General features: G+C 36.3%; 1 protein-coding gene across 2 annotated transcripts in view; it reads left to right on the forward strand.

Moving 5' to 3' along the window:
- DEPDC1B (DEP domain containing 1B) overlaps window positions 1–13,923 on the forward strand; it is a 37,774-nt gene extending 23,851 nt beyond the window's left edge. For both annotated transcript variants that reach the window (XM_058169743.1, XM_058169744.1), the window contains exons 8-11: window positions 1,536–1,702; window positions 2,395–2,571; window positions 6,284–6,469; window positions 9,375–13,923. In XM_058169743.1, coding sequence (XP_058025726.1) covers window positions 1,536–1,702; window positions 2,395–2,571; window positions 6,284–6,469; window positions 9,375–9,533 — 689 coding nt within the window. In that variant the 3' untranslated portion in view covers window positions 9,534–13,923. The remainder of the gene's footprint in view (window positions 1–1,535; window positions 1,703–2,394; window positions 2,572–6,283; window positions 6,470–9,374) is intronic.
- The last annotated feature ends 77 nt before the right edge of the window (window positions 13,924–14,000 follow it).

The raw sequence follows: 14,000 nt of genomic DNA on the forward strand, positions 1-14,000 counted from the left end.
TGTGGGACCTCTGGAGTATTACATGCCTTTTTAGGCTATTGTTTTGATGATAAGCTATAACATGGTTTGTTTTATTTTGAAGTTTTTTATTGGTGAATCAATACACCAATCTTATTCAGAGAGCAAGGATAATCAAATCATGGTTTAGTACAGAAATAAATCAGATCTGTAAATTCCATTCAGATGCAGAGTTCCACAGGAAAGATACGTTTCCAATTATTTCAGCAACACAGCCATTCTACACAGACAACTTATCCAAGTAGGATAATCTATGAATAACCATAAAATACTGTAGGTCACTTTTTAAAATTGGAACATAACCTTGCTAGCTACTCTGAGAACTATTGACTTGTCTAAGTTTCCTTGTAATGAAACTCCAAATACCTTGTGTGGAGTTTAACCTCAAAAGAAAATTTGCTGAATGAACATTCCTGTTCTGTAAAAGTTTGCAACACTTGAAATTACCTAACTTGAAGTTGGAACAGCCCATTTCACTGCTGTTTTCTGGGATAGGTCTGGAAACAAGTTTTGTTTCCAGCTGAGAATATGCATGTTTTGTATAAATCTTTTTCTGTTTTATGGTGTTTCATGAATATAAATGAAACTCAAATTTATAGCTGTTTTTAAGGTTTGCATGAAGAACCTCCAAATCAATCTAGAGATGATAATGATCAAGGACAAACTATGCTTGAACTATCCTTTTATTTCCACACGAGTAAGTGTGAATGTCCAACCCCCTCATTCAGAATGTCTATAGCAGGGGTGTCAAACTCAAGGTCCTGGGGCGGGATCCAGCCTGCGGGGTGCTTAGATCTGGCCCATGGGGCTGCTCTGGGAACAGTGAAGGACTACCCCATGATGCCTCTGCAAGCGAAAATGGAGCTCAGGAAGGCCCCAGGCGGCCCTCCTGAGCTCCATTTTCACTGCCAGAAGGTTGCAGGAGGCTGTCACAGCAAAAAACGGAGTTTGGGAGCCCGTTTTCACTGGCAGAGCACTTGGGCCTCCAAAGGCACCCTAACATAAGTGACATTGAGCTGGTCACATATACCCCCACAACCCTGATGCAGCTCTCAATGAAATCGAGTTTGACACCCCCGGTCTATAGAAATAATCTGATAATCTCAGAGCCCTGGAAATAATTCTTAACCAGCATAAAAAGTTGAGGACAAAATGGCTTAGATTCTCTTCCTCTTCAGGTTGTCAGAAAGTATAATCTTAATTTATTTGCAATATTACTTTGTATTATGGTTATATTACTTACAAATATTACTTTGTAAGCATAACAAAAACATTCCCAAAAAAAGGATCAGTAGGCATGCCTCAAATGTTTTTAGGTGATGAAAACAGTTCCGCTTGAATCTTTTAATGTTGGGTCCCAACATACTTTTCCTTTTCCTTACAGCTTGTATTTGGAATGCCACAAAAAAGAAATGAATTAACAAAGTGAATGCTTAATTCTCATTTTCAAAGTAACTCAACATTGAAGTTTAAAAAAAATACTTAAGAACACCTTTTAAAATCATGTTTTGATTCAGGAATCTTGCAGAAAAAGAAGCTAGCTACTGAAGCCTTGCAGATTTGTTGTCTTCTTCTGCCACCAGCAAATCGGCGAAAGCTACAGTTGTTGATGATGCTGATGGCTAAGATCCAGTCAAATAAAGATCTTCCACCTCTTTCAGACACACTTGGAACAAGAGCAATGGTGTGTGTCTGCCGGAAATAGAAATACATTATGAAATCACTTTGGAATTGCTCTGGGGGAAACTCTACTTAGTTACAAAATAATGGCTTGTTCTAGAAATAGTAGTAATCTGTGCAATGCAGGGTGTGGTTTGCAATATTCTCCTCTCTCCTTCTGCCAGTATAACCCTTAAGTTAAATCCCCAGGCTGAATTTCACTGCTAAAGTGGATGGAAATTGGCAGTTACGGCTCTTCCCACCTATTTCTCACCACAGTCCTTGTAACTTTTTTGCACTGCTTGCTCGGTGGTGTGCCTAGTGTTTTTTGGATTTATAGCCCTGTCTTAATGGATAAGAGAGCCAAAAAAAAAACTTTGGAAAGGGAATTGAATGTAAGGGAAAATATGTTAATTTACTTTCTTTTCTTTTGTTAGGCGTTCTATTAAGTTGATACCATCTGAATATGTATATATGAATCAGTGGGCTACAAGAATTGATATTGATCAGTGTGATAGCAGGCCTCCAGTATCAGTATCAGATCAGTTTATAAATACTTAAATCATTGAGTTGGGAAGAATCTTGAAAGTCACATAGCCTCAGGCTCAATGCACGATCTGCAGTACAAGATGTAGTAGCAACTTCCATCACTTATGGGATAATAAATAACAGTTTCAATATATATTGTGAGACCTGATCTCCTCTCCTTTGTTTCAGATGGTTCAAACCTTTTCTCACTGCATTCTTTGCTCCAAGGAGGAAGTAGACTTGGATGAACTGTTAGCAGCTAAATTGGTATCGTTCATGATGGACAATTATCATGAGATCTTAAATGTTCCTTCAGCCTTAAAAACTGCAGTTGAAGAACATATAGCACATCTCCAAAGAGTCCAGGTGAGCCTTATGGGGTTGAATTTTATTCTCCTGTATGTAACCTTTTTAGTACATTTTGAAAACCCGCCTAAATAAGCAGATTAAAGTTTTCTTTGTAGAATTGCTATTATCCTTCCTTTAGTTGACACCACATTATATGAATTCATGTAAATTAGATGGTTGTGTGTGAGTTTGGTAGTAGGAAATCAGAGGATAGTAATAGTTCTATGTTATAGTGAGTGGCGATAATGGAAGAACTAGATATGAGTTCTGAGTAAATTATGCAATGTTCTGAATGACTATGAATGAATATTTGTCCTAGTTGGCATAGATGTTTGGGTGAGTACACAAGGCATTCAGAAATCCAAGAAAGGGAAAGGTGACAGTTTGATGAGTATCTGTTTAAAGGAAACAATTTCATTTCAGATAAGCGGTGTAAGCAATAACTTATTCATAGATGCACAGAATTAAGAAATGAATATAGTTCGAAGAGTAAAATTGACTGTAACAAAAAACAGAGATGATTAGTAAAGAATTCAGTAGTGATGATAATTTTCTAAATTTGGAACAGTCCTTTTTTTTGGTAGAATTAAGAGTGGATCATGGGGGAAATGGAAATGGCAGAAAAGGAGTCAAAAGAAGCAAAAGTGAAGTTACATCAATTTCAGAAAGAAAACATATGAGTCCTATATGAGAAAATATTAGAAGATAGATTAATATCTCAAGAGAGACATTCTCAAGAAATGGAAAATGGATCTAAGAAAAGATAATGTAACGCTGTTAAGAGGAGTGTAAAAACAAACATGTTCAGATTACCAGAGAGTTGTGTGCAGTTGTGCTAATGGGATATATGTGATCTCATGAAATATGAAGTGCAATAGTGAAGTGAAGGAAACCAGGGATTAAGAAAGCACATGCACATATAAATAAAAGAATGATTTCTGCACAACAGAGAATGAGAGAAAGATACAGCATTAAATGTGTGAGATATTTGTAAAGAATGTAGTAGTCTCAAGAGGGCATGAAGCAGTTAATATTAAAAGAGCCAGAGAAAATGCACAGCAATTTCAGTGGAAATGTACAATTTATAAATAGGTGAAGAGATCTAAAGAAAAAGCCTCAGGCTAAATGAATAGAATTTCAACAATTAACCCACTGATCGCCTACAATTATTTTATTGGCCAGATACTGTTGGGGGGAAAAAAACACCATTATACATACTATATTTTTTGGAGTATAAGACGCACCTTTTCCCCCCCAAAAAAGAGGGTGAAAATCTGGGTGCATCTTATACTCCGAATGTAGCCCTGCCCAGCTTCTCAAATGGAGGTTTCAGAGGCTGAAAAAAGCATCAGAAACGGAGCTTCAGAAAAAAAGCCCCAAACGGAGCTTAGGAAAAAAGCCCCAAATGGAGCTTCAGAAAAGAAGTCCCAAACTGAGCTTCAGAGGCTTTTTTTCTGAAGTTCTGTTTTGGAGGCTTTCAGAGGCAGAAAAATGTTTTTTCTGAAATGGGGTTTCAGAGGCAGGGGGAAAAAAGCCAAAAAAGCAAGGCACAGAGCTCACAATCAAGGAACCTTTTGTTAAAATTCACCTCTGGAAACAGCTGATTGGGGGGTATTCCGGGAAGCCAATCCACCTGCCAATCAGCTTTTTCTTATTTCCCCCCCAAAAAGGTACGTCTTATATTCCGGTGTGTCTTATACTCCAAAAAATATGGTATCTCCCATGGGAGTATATTCCAAAGTGTGAGGCTATCACTAAGAAGTGATGGTACCTATACACTTGCATCTCACATAGGGGAAAAACGTTCAAAGGGCTTCTTTAAATATTTGAACTGGGTACATTTCCTGATAAATCTTACCCCACACTACATAGGATTTCATATGTAATTGTTAGCATTTGTATCTGGAAGCAACAGTGCAGTGATCTCAAGATAAGAGCAATTCCACCAGAACAAGCTTTTCTTGCTAACCAACTGGTCACCGTATTTTGCATTAATTGCAGCTCATGACTTATCTTCAAAAGCAACCACATAAAACACATTGAAATAGTTTAATTGTGCAACGAGCAGGGCATGAGATGTTGTCACAAGGATTTCATAGTCCAGGCACAGTCATGACTGACACACTAGTTACAGCTGGGCTGGGCAAAGGTCCCCTGGCCATAGCTTCTTTCTGATAACATGGAATGAGGGAATACTGAGAAGAATATTTTAGAGATTTTGTTATAGAGCTATTGGGGAAGTGTTCGAGAGTGTAATTAAGATAGATGCTATAAATGATTAGTGTCAAAGAAAAAAAAGTTGTAAAAAGGTGCAAGGATGAATTCAAGAACATCAAGGTAATGAGCTTATTAAATACGGCTATGAAGATGTTTCTTAGAATTCTAATTAAACACAAGAGGTGACAGTAATCAAAAACTGGGAAGTGCTGTTGGAAAAATAGTGAATTGTACCTGGTCTGTTATGCAAAATGAATGTATGTCAAAAGTAGTAAAATGTATGTTTATCAGAGTGTTACCACCAGCTTTGGTATATGAAAGTGAGAACAAGTTACACTCAAAGGACTATAAAAGTCGAATGCAGTCAGAATCAGGTATTTAAGAATGTATGGGAAATAAGAAAACATAGGATCAAGAATGAGTCTGGACTGAAGGCAAAAGTGAAATGCATGAAGGAGGATTGAATGGATTGAGAATACGAGAAAGACCAAAAAAGTTCTGGATGGATGAAGTAGATGGAATCCAGGAAAAAAAGAAAGGCAAGAAGTGTAAAGAACAAAAATTGGTGTATGAATGTGAAGGAAGCAAGAATAGAAAACTGTGGTAAGATATCGTGAATGGTATTGGTGTAAACTTGTTTCCGTTCTGTTTCCTTTTATTTCTATTTTCTCATGCCTTTAAATGTGTTTGGTTTACTGTTGTGCTATGTATAACATTATTTACTTTGAAATGGAATAGCATGGTGGATATTGCTGTTGTGTTAAATTTAAATAGTTTGTCGTGGATGCCTGTGAAGGCTCCTGGATTTGGGCCGAAAGGTGAAAGCGGAAACAGTATGTTCCGTCCCATATAAGGGTAGACCATGTTGCCCTGATAGACTGGTCTCACCGGAAAAAACACTTGATATTGCTGTTGGTTTTATACTGTTGAATGTGATTTTATTGGTTATAAGCCACCCAGATATTTTAAGATGGACAACTACATATATACATTTAATTAATTAATTAATTATGAAAGTATTTAATTAATTAATTAATTATGAAAGTATGTATGTAGGAGATATGTTACAGATTAACTAAAAGAGAGTCAGTTAGAAAACATCTGATCATTAATAGTTAATTTATGAGCTCCTTGACAGATTGAAATGTCTCTACGGGTATTTCCTTCCTTCCTTCCTTCCTTCCTTCCTTCCTTCCTTCCTTCCTTCCTTCCTTCCTTCCTTCCTTCCTTCCTTCTTCTAAATTTTTTTTTTATAATTAAATGAAGATAACTATCACAATTAAAATTCCATCCTCTCTTTGAATCAAATGTAATACGTTTCCTATAGCAATAAATTTCCAAACAAAGGCTTACCATTCAAAGCCTTTCAGTGGTCAATTTTGCTTCAAGTGATGATAGTATATTTCACCTGCCTTCAATTCATAACATTTATTAATCATAGAGATAAGCAGAAACAAATTCTAAATGTCTTCTTGTGGATTTTTTTTTGTCTGTCTGTTTGTGTAAAATTCAGATAAAATATCCAGAATCGGATATAGATGCTATTTTGCCGGTGCCATCATTTGGTCATCAAATCAGCACTGATGAGTTTGAACACCAAAAAACAAATTGTCATCAGGGGCCACTGGCAAATTTGTTGGAAGAAATCACATTGAATATGGAAATGTCCATCAAAGAAAAAAAGAAAAGGTTGAAACAGGTAAATGAAATTGTTGAATTTTTTCTTCAGTTTTCTCTTTACTTTTGCTGAAATATTTACATAATTCCCTTTTTATAGATAAATTGGAAAGTGGATTCATATTAGGTTCGTTGATTTATATTTATTTTTTATTTTTATTTATTTATCAAATGTATATGGTTCCCATTTCATGGAAAGTGCCTCTGGGCAGCATACAACAATAACAAAAACAATAAATATAACAATATAAAATAATAATTACCCTACCATTAGTTGTGACAAACATATCCAAAATAATAATTATGAAAAATCATTACACACTATAAAACCAAAGAACCAAAAAACCAAAGAACCAAACCAGAAAAGAAAATACTAACTAGAGGAATGCTAAGAATAATGGAACCACCACACAAGTTGATCCATCCCTAGGATCTTCAAGCCTACTGGCAGTCTACAAGTAGTCCTTGACTTACAGCAGCTCATTTAGTGACCATTCAAAGTTACAACAGCACTGAAAAAAAGTGTCATATCACCTTTTTTCACACTTACCACTGTTGCAGTATCCCCATGGTCCTGTGACACTTGGCAACTGACTCATATTTATAACGGTTGCAGCGTCCCAGGGTCATGTGATCACCTTCTGCACCCTTCTGACAAGCAAAATCAATTAGGAAGCCAGATTCACTTAACAACCATATTACTAACTTCACAAGGCTAAGTGATTCACTTGACAACTGTGGCAAGAAAGGTCATTAAATGGACCTTTCTTAGCAAATGTCTCACTTTAGCAACAGAAATTTTGGGCTCAATGGTAGTCGTAAATTGAGGACTACCTGTATACTGGCTTTTCACCCAACTTGAGCTGTTAGCGCAGGGTACAGTCAATGAAATGCTAAATATACTAATAAAATTCAATATGTGAAACCAATGCAAACAAACAATAAGAATGAATGAAAGAGATGTATTTTGGGTCTCCTCTAAATGCCAAATATAATTTATTATCTTCTTTGCCATTAGTTTCTAGAGAAAAGGCAAGGTGTAAATTCTGAGCCATTTTTTAAACCGCAAATAAGTTGACGCATTCAAGACTGAATATAACCAAGGTGTGCATCATTGCTACTAAATCTAACCAGCTAACAAATGGTTGAAGTTGGCACACCAACCATAATTGTGCAAATGCATTCCTTGTCATCATCTTGCACCTTAATCCAATGATAGCTGAGATCAGCAAGCATTCTCAGAAATGAAATTGCTCTTTCAATAGAAGAGCAACCTCAAGGGAAAATGGCTAAACCACAAGTTCTAAATTGACCAGTGGCACCTTCATCTACTTTGAATTGAATTTCAAAATCATTCTCTCTCTCTTACATTCTTTTTTTGTTTCCATTTAGTCTTTTTAGTTGCTCTAGGAAGCCATTATAGCAATTTATTAGGTGTACTAAGTCGTCTTCCCCCCCCCCCCTGAAATTTCAGATGATGTTTTGGAAGCTTTCACAAATCCAAATCCTGGTAGGATTCTGGGACATGTGAAAGGCTTCACACATATAAAGGCCTTCTCTACAGACTCTTAAGTGATAAGGCAAGATGCTTGTGGGTTCCTCAGAAATGGGCTATAGCTCTGTTCAAAGTTTTGCTGATGTTGTAACGGCTTACTACTGTAACAGAACAACACTAGTATCTTTTTAAATATATGTTGAATAAATCTTAATTCTGATCCTGCAGTTTATCGGTTTTTCCACAGAATTATTCCTTTGGAAACATCTGTAGCGCTGACTAGAAATTGTATATTCTGTAGCAGGGGCAATACATTTATGCCATATGTAAATATTTTTGTTGTGGCAAGTGCTAAAAGGCTTGAGGGAGATGGATGGTCTAGATACATGCAATATAAATAAATCACAAACATTGCCAAAGCAACAGGAGGGTTTAATCCTGATCTAATCAAGAGAGAACTAATATCCTACCTTTATAGAATTTTAGAATTCCTCCCTACAGATACATAACACACGCAAACAACCTTTAGGAATTTACAACTCAAGTGCAAAACCATAAATGCATTAAAAACATTTCTCCCATTTAATGCATAACCAAAAACCTTGACAGCTGTTCAGGTTTGCCATGTCTTAAGTGGGATCAGAAATTGCCCAATATTTATTTTAGTTTTCCACAATATCAACAGCAACACAGATGCATCAATAAGGGAAATCTTTTAAAATTGGTGGTTCTTGGGATTTTCCTTAATATTTAAATATAAACATTTTGTACTAGAATGTTTATAGTTTGTAAATATTAGTCTTATTGCAGGTGCTCATAGCTTATAAAAGGTTGTAAAAAATCAAATATATTTTATGGTTATTTATTTATTAAGTTTATATTCTGCCCATCTCGCTGACAAGCGACTCTGGGCAACTTACAAGCATATTCTTAAATGTGAGGCAAGAGCCTATAAATATGAATTTGGTTACCAAAATTACTATGTTTTAGTCTTTATATTAAATAATATAGTTTCATCATGGCTTAATCATTTTGGTTGAAATAATCACAATATTTCTATTTCAAAACAAAATGAATATATATGTGTGTATTTTTGTGTGTGTGTGTGTGTGTGTGTGTGTGTATGTATGTATGTATGTATGTATGTATATGTATATTTGGGTTGTGGAGATACCAAAACAGCAGGGTTGTTGCAGGGAAAATAAGAGGAGGAAAGTTTATTGGATATGTTTGCTGTCTTGAGTTATTTGTAAAAATAATACAGATGGGATACAAATAAATAAATAATGTAAGTACTATAGATTGTGCCATACAGTTTGACAAAATATATGTCACATATTTGTTTTTTACAGTGAGAGATAAGAATTCTGCATTGTCTGCTTTTAGTGAATAAACTAAAACAACTTCCTTAACCCAGGTCATTCCTTTTCAGTTTCAGAAATCTTATCCTGATGTATATAAGGAACGTTTTCCTACTCCTGAAAGTGAAGCAGTTCTTTTTCCAGAAAAAAGTAAACAGAAACCACTGTTGACATGGGCATTTAAAAGGCCTTTCCAGCCATTTCAAAGAACAAGAAGCTTACGCATGTAAGACTGAATAAGCTGAATGTCTATAATGATCAAAATTAAACCTTTGGAGCATCTGGAATTTCATGTAGGTTCTGAAACACGTTTAACAAAGAAGAAAGTCAAGGCGGAACACTGCTAAGCTGAGCCATTATCACTATTTGGGGGGAAATCCCTTGGTGGTTTTTCATTTTGTTTATTTGTTTAAGTAGAGGTTGGGAAATAATGAACAGGTTCAGCTGATCGCATCCTAGCATGTGAGAGACTAAACCGAAAGCAAAAGAGTTCTTTTGCTTACACCTGTAGCCTCATTGTGCAAGTTGCAGTTAAACCAAGAAGTCTCTGAAAATCTTTGTTTCCAGTATCGTCCAAACTGATATTATTAAAATAATATCAAAAACACTGGAGGTTTTCTAGTATTATCCTAGTGGTTGGGCAATTGTGATGGGTAAAACATGTTGTTATGGCTTGCTGAGTAAACTATATTTAAAACAAATATTAGTTTAGAGGAATTTGTAAACCCAGTAGCCATCTCTAGAGAGAAGATAAATAGTAATTTTCTATTCTTCCTGTTGAGGTCTGAAGTTACCTTGAGATCCTGAGCAGTTGTAGAGAGGCACAGAACCTGGGCTGAGTTCACTGAATGGGCTCTGCTCAGCAAACCTCCCTTACAGATAGTCCTTGATATACGACAACAATTAAACCCAAAATTTCTGTTGCTAAACAAGATAGTTATTAAGTATGCTTTGCCCCGTTTTACGACCTTTCTTGCCAGCTGTTAAATGAATCATTGCAGTTATTAAATTAGTAGCACGGTTGTTAAATGAATCTGGCTTCCTCATTGAGTTTGTTTCTCAGAGGGGCGTAAAAGGTGACGCTGGGACACTGTCATAAACACATGCCCATTGTCAAACCTCTCAATTTTGATCACGTGAGCATACCTGCAATTAACTATGTGGAATACAGTGTGTCGTCCTAATAATAGAACTGTTCAAATTAACTAACCAATCCTGCTTTAATGAGGCCTGCACAGCAATACAGAAGTTTCTGAAAGCTGCTGAAAGCTTTAGTGCTGTGCAAACCACATTAAAGCAGCAAAATGCATCACTTGGCCACATGGTGCTATTCTGGAAGTGGCAGCAATACCAAAATACAATTGAGCCGCTGGAAGCATGGCAGCTGCTTCCAGAATCATGCCATGCAGCCGTGCAATGAAGCAATTCAGTCCAGCCCTCTGGAAGGCCTCGGAGTTCTTCAAAAGGTAAGTGAGGAGAAGGGTGTTTGGTCTAGTAGGATGGGAATCAGGCTTCAGGCCTGGGGAGACCTGGTGGAAATGGGAGAAGGCCTGTGGGGACCCAAAGGGCAGGAAACAGAGTATGAGACATTTCAGATGATGGGAGAGCCAGGACAAGCACGGCTGGGCCTGCTTGTGTTCTGCTAGGCCTCCCAACAGCCTCCCCCAACCCTGAGGCACCCCTTGTTCACTTATGACATGTACATTCATTTAATGATTCATTGGGAGAGCTGCGAAAAGAGAGTCATTAGTTGAGTTCTTCATGTAATGACCATTGCAACATGCGACTGTATTTTTATTTTATTTCATTCATATCTCAAGGACTACCTGTACTTCAAGAGGAATCATTGATTTGCATATTTTATAAAGTCAACAATTATGACTTAGTCAGTGAGCCATTCTTGTACCAGTCATGGCCAAATCAGGCTTGCAATCTCACTCATTTCCTGCAAGACTCCTGTTATTTACACACACACACACACACACACACACACACACACACACACCATTTTAACATTTTCTATCCCTGTCTCAAAAGAAGGTAGTGACACGGACTGAGGCTTGAAGATTTCATCTCTCTTTTTCAATCTATTTCCTAAATGATCCAAGTACGATCAAAGAGATTTAGATGTTTATAGCTTGCCTTTCTCATGCTTGAATGAATCTAATAGTATTTGAGTTTACTCAGCACACAAGATGGTTATTTTATTAGTTCCTTATGAATCTTAAACCAATTTTCATGTTTTTAAAGTTTTCAATATTTTCCACTGTATAATTTTCCAATTTGGACAAAATGAACCTAAATGGTTAATTAGAGACTTCAAGATTTAATTGCTGCTTGCATTTTTGTTTATTAACTTAAGATGTGATTGTCTAATGCAGTCCATAGGGTAACAATTACTACTGTGCCTGTTATGGGAGGATCTGAAAAGAATTTTTCATGAAATAACAAATTGCACTTGTAGGCAGCACTGAATTTTTTAGAAAAGGGAAAAATGTTTTATTTGCTTGAATGAACCTAAAACACTGGATCTTGTTCTGCTGACTAGGTAAAACTTTATACTGTTGGTCTTAACAAGCAACAAAATGGATATATTCTTACATCCCTGAGGAAGAATTTCAGAAAAAAAGTTTGGAGAATGAAGCCTTTTAAGACATTACCTGTGTGATATTTCTGACACAATACCAGACTGACTCATGGGAAGCAATCTGGCTGTATCTAAAGGGCAGAAACAAGAAGTCTACTAATCATGTTGCACATCCTTGCAAAATGCGTATATGGTTCATACTATATATGCTTTACTCAAGAGATATTATTTTACACAATAGTTATTTAATGTTGGGGATAAGTTTTGAAATGGGAAATAATAGTCTACTTGAAAATAGTCTTTTATAGATCTTAAAGGGATTTCTGCTAGTTATGTGCCCTTGTTGAGCTGAGCTAGGACATCTTAATTGTGCTTCTCTTAATATGATTACCCCCTTAAGTTTATAAGACTCTCTTTCTGTAATATTAAAATCTCTTCTCCACAGCAATTTTTGAATGAACTGTGGGAACATAGACTCAAGGCTTTGGAGAATGATGGATGCATAGGTTTTACATCTTTGCCATGATAGCACCTAAAAAGCCATCATATCTCCAAACCAGGGAGTGCGGTGGCTCCAGAGGTTAGGACACTGGACTAATGAGCATTCATTAGTCAGCAACAGTCTCTCATTCAAGATCCTGTTGCTGCCGCAGGATGGGGTGAACTCCCATCAAACGCTTCAGCTCCTGCTGTCCCAGCAATTTGAAAGCAGGCAACTGTGAGTAGATAAATGGGTACCACTTTGGCGGGCAACTTAATGAAGACATGAAAGGAGCCCCCAATTGGGCATCCCCCATGCAGTGGTCAATCATTTCAACCCAGAAGCACTTCAGTGCTCCCAACATGACTAATAGTATCTCCAAACCCATTTGTGTCAATCTTCTTTTGTCATCACAGAATAATCCAGAAATGAAGAAGAAAATCTTTTACCGAGTGAACAAAATACTGGGGCATTTGCTTAGGCAGAAGTATAAATCTCATAACCAAAGTGGTTGTCCCACTCATTGCACCAGATTCAGAGTTTGCCAAATTCTGTAATTTAGAATTGCAGGACCTGCATTTATACTGCTGCTCAGTTCTAGTAAGTCAAAATTTAAAACAATGGTTCTTAATAATATGCCCTCCCGATTTTTTGACTTTGAATTGTTGATTTAGTTTGTAAAAAGTGCAGTTGTGTATGCACAAAAGAAGCAGATATGTTCAAAGGCATCAAATTCAATTTAACATTGGAGTTGAAGTTTTGATTTGAAAAGAGGAGTTGACTCAATTGCCTTCATAATGAATCTCTGAATCACCGATTCATTCAGCTTTGCATGGTTTTAAAAACAAAGAGTTGCCCATGCAACCACAGGGGAAACTGGAAATTTGTGCCCTGTTCATCTGCATGATGTATCCCCACCCCTTCATTCTATCAACCATCTGCTGACTTTGCTGGAAAATGTTAAGTATGGTTGCCATCCATTCAAAGGTTGCCCTCCATTTCCCCCCATATTCCAAATGTGGATAGATATGTGTAAAAGTAAGCATAATTTAAGAAAAGTTCATAACAAAAGACAAGGATTGAATTGTCATATGAACTTCACTGTTGCACAATGATAGACAAGCTAAGTACGTATGTGTCCTCCAATCTACTGTATCCCTAAAGAATTTCCAAAAATAAAATATTGTTTTTAAGATCTTTGCTTTAAGTTTTTTTATTGAGTATTACCATAAGCTGTAACTTCCTTACTGTGGTAAGGGAAAATGCCTTGCTAAAGCTCATTGCTATGGTTCGCTCATCTAAACGAAGTGTAATATGATTCAAGAAACAGACATACAGTATTCATAGGGGAACGTTCACAAACCAATTCATTTGAATTCAGGAAAATTTTCCAAGTAAATATTCTTATGACTTGAGTTACAAAGGAGATGTAAGAATCAACTAGTTCTATTTTTATAGTATAAGAAATAGTTTTACTGCTTTTAGCATAGCAGTAATTTATTGAAATTTTTAAAAAACTATTAAAAAAAGTTATCTTATATAGTCATTTTAACTTTTCTGCTTAGTCCTTTAGTTCCCTCTAGTGTCTATTTGCAATCTTCATCAAGCCTCCTAATATTGATTTAATTC

This window comes from Ahaetulla prasina, chromosome 2, assembly GCF_028640845.1.
Source record: "Ahaetulla prasina isolate Xishuangbanna chromosome 2, ASM2864084v1, whole genome shotgun sequence".
Taxonomy (NCBI): Eukaryota; Metazoa; Chordata; class Lepidosauria; order Squamata; family Colubridae; genus Ahaetulla; species Ahaetulla prasina.